Here is a 13765-nt window from a genome sequence, read left to right on the forward strand (position 1 = left end):
AAAAGCAGAAGCCTAAAAGCGAAGCAGTTTACGTTGTCAGCGCTACAGGGAAACAAGGATGTAACCAGAAGTCGAAAACATACACCCACTCACACTTTATTTGATTACAAAGTTGTCAAACTTGTCAATTGTTCAAGAAAACCTAGTTTTGATTTTGATTACACTCTTATTACCGAAATATCTTAAATACTCCCATCCTAGTTTATAACAAACGTTTTTTCTAAATTTTTAGCAAGTTGCAGCACACGAGCAGTTTATTAAGAAAAGTAGACTAAAGCAAGCTAGGCATTAATGCTTTAAGTTATAGTCCAATTGGTTCGTTGCCTAACAATGGCTTGGTAAAAACTCAATGCTCTTTTTTAAAGAATGGATTGAGATGAATTTCCCGACTCGATAACCCAATTACGAAACAAATTCTCTGAAGTTTTCCATGTAACACGAGACACGTGGTTGAACTGCTAATGGAGTTACTGAATATGTATATATTAGATAACGAAAGTTATTAACAACATATAAAAGTGAGTTCGGATACATGCACTATTTTCAAAATTGTGTGAAAAAATTTGGGAATTAGGAAAAAAATTCAAATGCACCTAATGATCCTTTAGGGTGCTGCCAATGAAAGCATCTACTTATGACCTCGACTTCTTGTTGATTGGAATTCCTTTTCAAACTCAAAGCAGGGCCATCATTACTAACTAGAAATACTAATTATGCTAAAATTGCGCTAGTTCATCATACATAAAGCCTCCTCGGAAAAGGCCGGTTGAAATAGCCAGAATATTCTGAGGAAAGTTGGTTCTCAGCATGGCTTTTTCGCTTCGTTTTTACCTCAACGCTTATTGGCTGCAAGATGAGTTTGCATCCGGGAGATTTATTGTCTAACTTGCAGGCAATATACTGTTTGATGTGACTCTCGAGGAAGCTCAGCGGCGCAGAGCCTTGGTTTAGAATCTAAAAATCAAAACAAGGTTTGTGAGTTTTTCTTGGTGTCCAAAAAAAAAAAGTGCAATTTAACGGTTTCACACAAATATAAAATGGTATAAGCCAATCATATAACATCGAAAGTCTCAAAGGCAACGTATTTAGTTCTAGACTCTACGATTACATTTTACCTGGTAATGAAACTCCTTTAGGTCAAACTTTTCCTGTAACTTCATCTCTGCGTAGTCCCTTAACTTCTGAATCATCAACTGACCGATCATGTACGCACTAGCCTGACCTGGGCCAGACTGGTATCGAGTCATTTCTTTGCTCGCAATATCTGAGGTGTCCCAGGCGTAATTGGCCAATAGATCCAATCCTTCCCGGCGAGTCATACTTTTACTATGGAGACCTACGTCGAGAACAAGACGGAGCGCCCGCCACAGCTAAAGGTAAAAAAGAAATATAGCCATGATAATGCGAAGCCTAATCTCATCCCCAGACCCTTCCGTTTAACTGATATTGTTAGCTGTTGCAGGTCTGGGTACGAGACCATGCGAAGCTGTGACAACGGCGTGCACGAAAGTTTGAGTATATTTCGTACTACGAAGACCCTTGGAAAACGAACAAAATACCATGAAACTCACTATTTTCATAGGTAAGATCACCAAAAATTTACTACATGTAGTATATCCTTGAAAACCCTGGAGGATAATTGTACCCTCAAGCGATTGCTCAATTCAAGTCTCCGACGGCGACTATTCGTTGTTGTGCATAGGAAAACGATCCGGCTCTAAATATTTATTTTGCGGAAAAAATTTTGCGAGGTTAACAAAATAAACCCTTACAGCTCGCCATCAAATTTTAAGTTTAAAGAAAACGTTGATCTAGCTCTCTGCTGAGTATCAGCTAAGCCATAAAGAGGTTTTGCACAGCAGCCATGTTGGATGGCAGGAACAATAGATTATTTTTCCCATGGGAAAAAATTTCTTTCTTATGCAAAATATTTTCAATGTTCCTGCCATCCGACATGGCTGCTGTGCAAAACCTCTATTGAATAAAGCACCATTTTCAATGTGCAAACTCTGATCAGGCGTCCTTTGTGTCAAGTATTGACAACAATCAACTTACTCTCCATTTTAGGGCTCCGTATCTCTGCCACGGCTTATTATCGTACGAATCAGTATCTTCAGCTATAAGTATCTCAGCATATAGTCCCCAGCCCTCCACAAATGCCATGGACTGGGAGATCTGGTTCACCCAGCCTATCACACCGCCACATTTGTCCGTGAAATGTTCAACAAAACCTTGAGCCTTTTAAAGACAGGAATTGAAATTTATAAGATATATCGATAACAAGCCTCATAATGTAAGGTCAGCTGACAAACCAAAACATTTCCTCTTATCTTATCCCACTAATCCCAGTTTCAGTAGAATGAGGCGGTTGCGAGGCTCCCCCTGATCCCCCGGATAGGATATCAGCTCATTGTAAGGGCGTCTCCCCTCCCCCCATCCCCCTGAGAATTTACTCAGGTATTCGTGACCGTTTACCGGTAGCAGTATTCAATCCTACAAACTTTAGTAACAAGCAATGCAAGAGTAAAGCCACCTGCTCAAGAGTACAACTCACAGACTCGATCTGGCCGGATACTTTTTTTTTTCATCCCTGGAGGGAACTAAATACCAAACAATTTTACCTTCAAATCCTTACCCTTGTACTGTCAGGGACTACTGTAATCATGCACCTACCTGAGTGTGGTGTCCAGGTCTCGCCTCGTGAGCATTGACACTCCATTCACTGAAGACTGGACCCATGTTTTCGAGAAAAAACGGAACTTGGTACCTACAAAAGTTCAAGTAGCTTAATAAGGAAGGTCAGCGGTATCATTCAAAATAAAGGAACCTCCGGAAACTTTACTTTGTTGGCTATTTGATCGTAGTTCCTCTGCCTCACCTGCAGTTCCTTGAACAATCTGCATCACTGTTTGTGTAGCTTTGCGCGGCCGAGGAAGGATTGAAGTCTGGGGCGAGTTGAACGGGACAGCTTGGCGTGGTCTGCTTGGCACCAGTGAAATGAAACATTTTGACTGTTTTTGGTTCTAAGAAACTCATAGCCTTCGGAAAATAGAAATGAAAATATTAGAATTTTAAAAACAAGGTAATATGAAGAAATACAGAAAAGTAAACTTCCATTAAGATACGTTGCATTTTTCAGATTTTGAGGCATACGAGCGTTTTCGTAAGTTAGGATTTTTATACAATCGGAATCTGTCTTTAGTTCTAAGAAATTAGTTGATACTGCGAAAACTCAAAGAGAAATGTGCAAAAAAGAAAAAAAAAAAAAAAAAAGAAAGGAAAAAGAAAAGAGGCACAGGAAGGAGCTCAGACAATAAAATTTCCCTTGAAACAAGTGAGAGCCAACACATTTGTCCTGGTTTTTTAGGCTCTCACTACACAGTCGCGGAGTCGAGGGAAACTCGAAAATTGTCTTTACCACCCTGAGAAAATTCAAGCCAACTTAACTGGTAGATCTGTTATTCTTTACTGCGAGGATCACAAAAGGAAATAGAAACAGAATAAGGTAAATTATTCTGTTTTTTTTCTCTTTTTTTTTTCACAGGACCCCAAGGACAACAGTGTTACACACTGATGGGTTTTCAATCCTGTATAAAAATTCGTTATTATTATTATTATTATTATTATTATTATTATCTCCATAACAGATTAAACTTAATTGTTGAAAATTAACATTTACGTCAGTTGCGCCACCAGTACAGTTAGACGTTGTATTAATTACCTCCCTAGAGGCTTTGAACCAATTTTGCAGGGCTTCCCATCTTTTGGGACAAAATTCTTTGGCTCCTTCGATCGTACTGCAACGTTCAAATGCCAACTGGTTGCTCTCGTTGGCTGGTAATGGTTCTTTGTTGTAGAACATGTCTTGAGCTGTTATTCTTTTTTTGAATTCCTCCACTACTGTGGCATCTGAGTCTCTTTTTTTTCCCGTGAGGTTTCTCGCAAGTGCAAGGATCTACATGACAGCAAAAATATAAGCTGCAAGTTAAAATGGGGCTTATGGAGAACTCGTTTCGTTGAGCTGAGCTGCGTGAGTACCAGACAAAAGATCTAGTACTAACTAAAGAGCAGAACCAGTCCCAAGTTGTTAGGCGACCAGTAGTTGTCATGGTTGGGTAAATACCTAAGGAAAACCTAGACCTAAATAACTCTCGCTTAAGCTATTTCCAAATAGTTAGCGTCGTCAATATAATAATTCCACCCGAATATAAAGAAAATAACCTAAAAATCCCGTTCAATTTGTCTAAAAAGTGTCAAAACAAACCCTGCAGTGGCCAAGGCCAATTCTGATGGAAGATCTTGTTTCGAACAGAAAATACAAATTCGTTCTTAAGTACCTGGGGATAGGTTTGATTGACCATTTCCCATCCCTTCTTGTACACTTCGTCAGGGGTCATGTCAGTCGTGATGAAATAGGACAAAATGCTGGTATAAGTCTGTGGCCCGTTGAGGATCTCTCCCGTGCTCAGGTTCCTCACGGTCGGCTGTGACATATCCGGTGTGCCGTTTATGTACACGTATTTCAAGGGGCGGTTAAAAAAACCGCTGGAAATGTTGCTTGGAACACAATGTTGCATGTGCTCGTTTTCCAGATACCTGAAAATTAACAATCCAAGTAAGAGATGCTCCGATTTTGCGTTTGCCTATTCCTTAAAAAATGCGTTTTCTCAAGTAAGGAATTACATTCTCATTCGCATCGAGATGTAAAATTTGCATTCCTTGGTCTGCGATCAAGTTCTCAGCGGGTTTATGTTTTGTGTTCCTGTCTGGCAAAACACATCTTTCTTACTAATGATTATTATCTTTTTTCGCAGGTGACAGATACAGGTGGCTCTCAAAAATAGGAAGAAGCAATATTATTAAGTCGCTTTATTATGATTTGATGATATGACAAAAGAGTGCCGCTGCTCTTCTAGGCTGGGTTTCTCAGGCAGCACAGCTGGTTACCAAAGAAATCCGTCTTTTTCTGATAGCTTGCAATTTCCGACTCCCATTTGTACCCCTGGGTGTGAGAGTTTTAAGCATTTTACCCAACAACACGACACAATGATCCATTTTAGGCCCTAAAATTAGAGCGTAGCCCTCGTGACCCGAAAGTTCAGGGCTCGAAACCATGAGCGATTAACATAGAGTTTCTTCCTACAGTATCAATAAAATATCAAGCAGAAAAAGTATGTGAATGATAAAAAAAAAAAAAAAAACGGTCAGGGGTTCATTAGTTGATAAAAACGAGATTCTCTCGAATTACATCATAAGAAATTTATAAAGAGAATGACCAAGGGAGATCTCGGAGGTGAAACAGCTAATCTTCCACTTCTCCTTCTCTCACATGAAGGGGCATGTTTCAATATGCATCCTTAATTTGGGAATTCACCGAGATTTTCTTTGGCTATTTTGCATGTCTACTCAGCATTATTTACCTGAATAATCCATTCATTGGTGCACCGAAAAATTGAATCAAGAATTCCTCCATGGAGCTCTCCACCGTCTTTCCTGTGCGTTTCTTCCATTCATCCCTCATTTCCTTTGTCAATCCTCCGTAGAAGGAGGAATGAAGCAGCTTTTGCACAAACAGTTCTTTTAACACTCCTGGTGGAAAAAAAATATATGTATATAAGATCTTCTCCTTTCTTATCAAACCCTTGCACGTGCATGGCTCATTCAAAACTACTTTTTAATTTTTCCGTGACCTGAAGTTTTATTTTGATTAAATATTCTCTTTTTAATTCCTATGGGATTATTAAGACCGTGGTGATATCTTATAGAAGAATTTTAAAAATACTAATCGAGACGAGGGCTAACGTTTAAAATGTGAGTTTTAGAAACTCTTTAACATTCTGAACTCATTTGATAAAACCATATAATTTAATCGACATGTAGACCGCCTTTTGATGGAGTGCCGCAGGAACAAAATTTAGCGGCCAATCAGCAATAAGGAAAAACATCACAGGAAACCATTGAGAACAAAAACTGAACGGCGCCGGAGAACTTAGTTACAAATGGTTTTATGGCTGAGTCTAATTGGTTTAGAGAGTGAGTAAGGCCGGTTTTAATTAATGACCAATGGGAGAGTGTTGTAAAGCAAAATGAATACAATGTAAAATTGGTAACTTTCAAAATCTGTTTTCAAATCATTTTTTAAACTTTGATTGATTCGTTTAAAATTCAGTAGCAAATTTAATTTGCCTTTTTTAATCCTTTAAACAATTCTACAAAGAGACTTTTCTTACATTGTTTTGAACGCGAATAAATGTTATTTTATACAAATTTTGATGGCGTGAGTTTATCAGAAAAACAACTTCCCGTTATTGAGAGAGTTTGATCCAAACTTACAATTTAACGATTTTAGTTTACATTAACAAGACGCTGGTTTAAGTGACGCTTATAAATAAAGTATGGCTATTATATTCCTTATCTTTTTTTCTGTTTAACTGCTGTGAACAATTCCGTTTGTTACAATGAATGATTCTGAAATTGTAGGCTTTTGCAGATCTTAACAAAAGAAAAAAAATCTTCCCTTAACTAATTTCAGTTGTCTTTCAGTCTCAAATTCGGATGGCGTCGTGCAGTGTCAATCAAATTGGTAGAGCTTATTCGTACCAGATTATAGAAAATGGCATAAATATTCCGCGGTAAGCTTAGAGAGCATCCCAGCATGCGTTTAGAGGGTCACGCTTATCTTTGTGAGGAACTGCCAGTAGGGTTCTTAGAATTATAAATTGAAAGAAATCAATCATACGACTTTTTTAAAGTCCTCAAGAGATGCCGAAACGCAGTAAAAAGTGTAACATAGGAAGCTTGACAGTCACACCGTCCTAACAGCGCTCAAAAATATAGCGTCTGAAATCGGTCTGTCTGAGGAACACTATATCGATTTTTTTCAGTGTGTCAGTACCTTTTACTTACGATATCGGACTTAACCGTTTACGTGCCGACTCCTACGGTTTAATCAACTGATTTCAGCTCAGAATGACAAAGAAGTGACGCATTCACTCCGATTAATGTTTATCCGCGCATGTACTCAAAGAAGCCGCAGAAATTTCGGTAACGTGATTTAAAATTTATAGTGATAATGTAACGTGAGTAAAATTTGTTTGGAACTCGAAACTGCCACGTTTTCGAAATCATACCAATTACGAGTTTTTAATATTTAGCAACTATTTAGATAAAAAGAGAATACACACACGCATTTATACAAGCTGGTGAAACCAGTTGCGCGCTAATAGAGACATACCTTCTTTCTGAATGTAAATATGGCTGAAGTGTTCCTTCAAGGAATCAATCCCCGCTCGACACTCTTCAATCGAACCAATCATGCCGGTCGTTACTCCAAGTTTTACATTTTGGGTGTATTGACTAATCGATTTATTGTAAGCCTTCAAAATGTTCCGAATGACTTCCATATCGCTTAAATTTCTTGGTGCAAAATGCTGCAAATTACCGGAAATTTCGTTTCCCAGCATGCAGATCGGCTGCCAACAGAAGAAATTCGGACCTAACATCCAATCACCCGAATAGTAATTTCCGTCGTAAGGATGTCCGAAGACGTGCCGAAGATAGAATTTCACTTGTGATACTGCTTTTCTCTCTCGTGGCTTCAGTTTGGCCAAGTCGATATCTGTCTCATTGATCTCCGTAAGCAATCGCCAAGCTCCGTCTGTTCTTCGTTTGATCTCGGAAGGTGTCGGATCGTAGGGTTTGAAATTACGACGGATTTCCTCGGGCGTCTTACCTGGCTTGAAATAGAGCAAATTCGGGTTTAAGACGTAAGATTCGAACTGAATGTTCTCGAGAAGTTTGTGAAGCGACACTCTCACAGCTTCCTCTGACGGCGCGCACGCGTCTGAGTTTGCGTTTTGAGTTTGGTTTTTTTGGTGACTTTTCTCCTGTTTTTCATCGCATTCGTCCCTGTGTTTATCGTTGGCAAGCGAGATTAAAACGATTCCAATTATCAAGCACATTATTCCAAGAAGAACGATAATAGCAACGATGATCCTCTGACTGTTGCAGCAACGTTGATTCTCCACGTCGACATCTTGGTTATCAGAGTCACCTCGAATTGCAGCCGTGGAAGGATTTTTAATCATAAAACTGTCCAGCTCTGTGCTATCGACTGAACAATAAGTCGCTGTAGATACCTCTGCCATGGTTTCAGTTTCAAAATCGAGGCACGCAAAGCTTAGAGCTGAAAAGTGCAAACTCTTTGCTTTGCAGCAAGAGTAAAGTCTCCCGCTCTGGCAGAATTGTATGTGGAGCGATCTAATTAAATAAAGTACTCAAATATTCAAGCCACTTAGTTAGTGGCTAAATTAGGCCGTGTAGCCCCCATCGGGGAACTTCACACATCTCGCGTGTGATTTGGAATAAGTGATTACTTTACCAGCTGAGAGTTTTTCTAAAATGCGTCGGAGGTGAATGTAAAGTAACTAAAAACAAAAAGGTCTTGAACGAGCAGGAATCATTTCTACTTTTCTTAGCGCTGTTGGTGGGAACGAAGTTTTAGGATCCGATAAGCAATAATGATGTTTATTGTCTCGCTAAAAATTTTGATCTAGCCGCCCCGCGCAAGCAGGTGTCTTATCTTTTCAATGTCCCCGTGGCATAGTTTATAATTGTCATTATGATTATTATTATTTAGAGTAAGAAAAATCTCATAATGAGGTTAAGGATTGATATAACCTTAGCTAATTCTGCGTTGAATTCTGAATGAAATGAATACGTAGATTTTTTTAAGGATTGCTATTCAGAGTTGTCAAATATCGATTGCATGATTTCCTGATAAACAATAAAATAGTGAATTTTTGTAGAAGGGAAAACCTTGTTTCAGTCTCATTGACATTTGAAAACAAACACAGCTTTGTGCAGCATACCTATTTGACTTTACAAAGTAATTTTTTTCATCCGTCCCATCGATCCTCTATATAATTTTTCAACACATATGTATTAGCTTCTCTCGTTTCATTAATGAGAATTTTTCATGTATCTGTGTTCGTCAGTGCACTGAGTGGTGACCTTCTCCTCAATGCATAACAGGAAATTTGTCAAATGAATTCGTTTACTGAAAGATAAAGAACAAAACTGAAGGCGTTTCGGACCAATTATGGTAACACTGAATTCACCTGCCATCACCTGATGTCGTGCTGATCTAAGAACCCGTGCAGGATTCTATCTACAGTAGAATCAGAGACAACTAATCAACGCTTTGGATAAAAAAGTCAATAGGAACAAATTATGAGTGGGTGTATAAATTAAATAGCCTTTCAGGTTTGCCTGTACGTAGTAAACTTAAAAATGTCTATAAAAATACCGCATATATCTAATTTTTTCTTCCTTCCGAGGCTGATAAAAGTAACATCGCGCAGATGTCGAAGGCAAACTTTTTTGTCCAAACATCAGGTTTCTGTTTTAGTGTGCACTGTGAAAGAATATATAAATATTTGAAGATTTCAGCACAATTTTGTTTGACAATCACACGATTTCTTGAACTTGACAAACCGCAAATGATAAAATTCCAGCTCCTGAGCATACTTTCGCCGTCGGCTACTCAGACACTCACACACCAACATAACCCCGAAAAATGGTTGCCCTCCAGTTGCTGAGAGCGTTTTTGACACCCGTGCATAAGTTGGTAAATAACTCAAATGCACTGTTTTCCAAAAGATGAAGTAAAAGGAAATGAGTTAACAAACAAAGAGACAATTTCTTTGCAACGGAAGCGAGAAATGTGCGCAGATTTTATTTAAATTTCGTTTCCCTCCTCTTTAAATCGTCTTTATTAATATTTCACCCGAGGCTTCGCGAGACAAATTTTGAATAAATCGATTTACAAGGTAACAAATAAAAATGTCAAGATATCATTGTTTGGCGTCTCAGCTTTGACGCAGTTTCTAAAACTGAGGTTTGGTGATGAACATACGGAAAACGCTTTCAGTTTCCAAGGGAAAATTTGCTGTTGAGTTTTCTCTTTCGTTAACCCATTGCCCCCTGATATCAGTATGCGTATTCCTCACGCTGTTCACATTTCTTATTGTACAGACAAGAAGAATTAGTTTAGAGTGTCCATACGACCAAAAGGACTCTTATTGTTTTGGTATCTCTTTAACCTGTAAAAAAGTATTCTAAAAAAAAAATTGAATCTGACGCCTCTTCACCCTAAAATCGAGCTTTAAAGTTCCCGCTTCGGCCAAGCCCAATGAAGCTGACCCCGTAAGGGAAGATTGGTGCTGAGTGACGTCACTCCAGGAGCGTCTCGAGCGTCGTTTTGTTACTTTGCTTGACAAACGCAGTACTTTTACAACACATCTATTGGGAATATTTATGTCGCCAAAAACTCTACCTTACTGAAAAAAAAAGAAAAAAGTGAAATGAACAACTGGCGGGATTAGGCGCGTTCCTGACTTGACGTCACGACCCATTCTGAACCCAATCTCTTTTTTGCCCCGACTCACGGTCACCTTCAATGGGCGTGGCCAAATCGGGAAGTTTAAAGCTCGATTTCAGGGCTAAGACTCGTCAGAATCCAATTTTTATTTAAGAAGAATACCTTTTGACATGTTAAATACATACCAAAACTGTAAAAACCCTGTTGGCCGTATAGACACTTTAACAATCGGGAGTTTCTTAAATTGGTTATCATTTTATTTATTCTCGTGACATTAATGTGTTATTTAGGGGTGACATTGTTAGGAGAAATTAGATGTTACTCACTCTCAGGGATCAAAGAGTTAAGTGGAGGGTCCCTGCAAACACCATGGTCGTTTTTCCGTAGAGTAAAATCATTCTAAATATTTTGTACAGAGCAATTTCAACGTGTTCATGTCAACGAACCAGAAAAACTGAGTCAGATACATGTACATGAAGTCGAAGCCAATCAAGGCATAACTAAAAAAGACAACAGTTTTAAGGGCATTTTAACTAGTTTTCTTTAACTTTCTTTACATCCTTTTAATTCTTTCTTTCGCTCTGTGAAGCAAACATTATCCAAATGAGAGTTCTTCTGACAAGAAGTTACTTTTGATTGAAAAGTCTCCATTCCAAGTACCTCACCAAGAGAACCCCACCCATTTAAGTTTCAGAAAAAATCCACAATTTGAAAGTGAAACACTCTGTATTAGATAGATATCAAATGACACAAATACATTTTGAATAATAATGAATAAAGGCTGATAGTTTCTAAAGACACATCTAAATCAGTCGCTAGACATTTTAATTTACCTAACCATTCTAAGCAACACATGGCAATCTGCGGTCTTTCCTTACACTTAGGTAGCACGGAAAGCCGGAAAACTCTTGAACAAAAGCTCATCTTTCAAACCGGCATTCTAAATCCCACAGGTATCAACTAACGTTTTTCATTCCACTAATTTATTCATGTTTTTCTCGTTGCCATGTTCCCACCAATCACGTAGCTCCTTTTTTTGCCTGTAAAAGCACACACAACCCACAATTTCCCTATTCGCTCCGACGAAAGGCTAACGTTCGAAACGTCAGCTATTATAATCGTAACGGTGGCCAATTTACCATTTCAATTTTGTTGAGATATTCAAATCATTTTAAATAATAGTTACGCAAACCAACCCAGATGTGTATAAAACAATTAAAACACAAGCAAATCACAAAAATCTATAGAAAGACAACTGAAAATTGGAGTTAATCTACAAAAAGATAAAGGCTGATAGTTTCCAAAGAAACTGTTTAGGGTTGCGTCGGTGGGGGTAACGAAATAATTTGGATTTATCAACAAAGTTGAAATGGTAAATTGGCCACCGTAACGATTACAAAAGCTGACGTTTCGAGCGTTAGCCCTTCGTCGGAGCGAATAGAGGAATGGTGGGTTGTGTGTGCTTTTAAAGGCAAAAAATGGAGCTACGTTATTGGTGGGAACATGGCAACGAGAAAAACACGAATAAATTAGTGGAATGAAAAGCGGTCGTTGTTACCTGTGGGATTTAGACTGCTGGTTTGAAAGATGAGCTTTTGTTCAAGAGTTTTACGGCTTTCCGTGCTACCTAAGTGTAAGGAAAGACCGCAGATTGCCATGTGTTGCTTAGAATGATTAGGTAACTTAAAATGTCCAGCGACAGGTTTCGATGTGTCCCTGTCATTCCTTTCCACGTCGCAAAGGTGTTCTCGGAATCGGTCACCTAGTCTTCTGCCTGTTTCGCCGATGTATATCTTTTTACAATAAGTGCAAGTTATGCAATTGTTTACATTGGCGGAGGTGCACGTGAAGTGATCGGTGATCTTAATGGATCGTTTGGGTCTCGATATTTTCTCAGTGTTGTGAATGAAAGGACACGTTTTGCATTCGACGACTTTTTACTTGCAAACTCTTGCTCCTTTTTTTTTTTCTTAACTCAGCAACTGCACTGGTCATAAAGCAAGCGAAATTTTCTTCTGCACTGAGAACTGTTGTTTCTGACGTAACAACTGGACCGTTTTCTTAGAGCGCTCAGTAAGTTAAGGCGCGCGCGAGCCGAAGTTTGTAGCACTTGGAACTTGAACGAAATGGTGCAAAGAACGGCTATGGCTCCTTCTGTCATGGTATATTTGTTAGAAAAAAACCAAGAGGATATACCATTATTTTGGTGGACTAGATAGGTAACTTTTTGTTGATGTCATCTGCTTTCCTTTTGGTTCCTACTTTAATAGGGACGGGGGAGGTTGGTGATGTAGGAACGTGGACAATTTCGTGTACGAAGGACTGGTAATGAACTCACGGCAAACGCGTTTTCAAGGAAAAACGAAAAGCTACCATGTGAGGGCTCTCTTTCCTGTTTGTAACTGAACTTTGATCAAAATGCCGCTGCTCCAGTCGTTTTCGTTAGCCTTTTTATAAAAATTTGGCCGAGGCTAAAAAGCTGCCAAAACAAAAACATGCCCTAATTTGACTGATCATTCGGGGGAATTGGAAGTTATTAATCGGTTAATTCGTTACTTGCCCAAAATCATTTCAACAATTCTTTGGAGCATACAGTTGTACATTATATGTAATGCGGAAAGGTAGTGTTTTTTCCCAGTGGAATCCTGATTCTTCGTTATCTTCTTAGGTATCCATGCTTTTCTTTGGTGGATTAAGGACGACGTCACAGTCTTCCTTTCCTTTGTCTTTGACACAGGCCACATACTTTTTCACTTGATTATATAAGTAAGATAGCAAAAATGATTCCTAGGACAATACCTGAAAAAGAAATGACGGAAACAGGCTAGGATTTTAGTGAGGGAAAGTACTAGGGAAGAGAGCTCTTTAATTTTCGGAGAAAATTACGCGTAACTTGAAGTTTTTCCCTCTACCCATTCTCCTCTAATTCCAAACATGCCACGGGGCTTGGTACCTGCAAAAAGGAGTCTTTTTTTAGGGCTATGCCTAAGCAATCCATAGGCCAGTGCTAATTCAAATGAGGGCTCATCACCTCACGTAAGATTTCATATAGCGTCCTTAAAAATATGAAATAGTTTTTAGGTTTTCTTTCGTAGATCCGTAAGTGGGAGAAGATCCTATCCACATGAGAGGCGAAGGATTTTACTTTACAAAACTAATCACACCGCCGTAAGAGGACGTCTAAAATATCAATTTTTGTTGTTGTTCGTAGATTCTGTCTGATCATGAGGATTAATCACGTACAATTCTCTTGATGCTCTCGCTGATGGCCGCGTGACAGAAGTATGACAGCAGAATATAATCATGGCTGGTAGAGATAATGGAAACGAACAATAAGTATGACAAAAAAAAAATAATAAATAGATCGGAGAAGTTATATTGTTC

General features: G+C 38.8%; 1 protein-coding gene across 1 annotated transcript; it reads right to left on the bottom strand.

Moving 5' to 3' along the window:
* Positions 1 to 71: 71 nt before the first annotated feature.
* On the bottom strand, positions 72 to 8258 carry LOC111321704 (uncharacterized). The gene is made up of 9 exons (XM_022924665.2): positions 7235 to 8258; positions 5421 to 5589; positions 4338 to 4596; positions 3722 to 3955; positions 2879 to 3039; positions 2674 to 2767; positions 2056 to 2238; positions 1116 to 1370; positions 72 to 954 (listed from the first exon to the last, which is right to left on the bottom strand). Exons 1-9 carry the CDS (start codon positions 8145 to 8147, stop codon positions 736 to 738), a joined length of 2487 nt encoding a protein of 828 aa, XP_022780400.2. The 5' UTR covers positions 8148 to 8258; the 3' UTR covers positions 72 to 735.
* Between the last annotated feature and the right edge of the window lie 5507 nt (positions 8259 to 13765).

The sequence above is a fragment of the Stylophora pistillata genome, chromosome 4, assembly GCF_964205215.1.
Source record: "Stylophora pistillata chromosome 4, jaStyPist1.2, whole genome shotgun sequence".
In the NCBI taxonomy this organism is placed as follows: Eukaryota; Metazoa; Cnidaria; class Anthozoa; order Scleractinia; family Pocilloporidae; genus Stylophora; species Stylophora pistillata.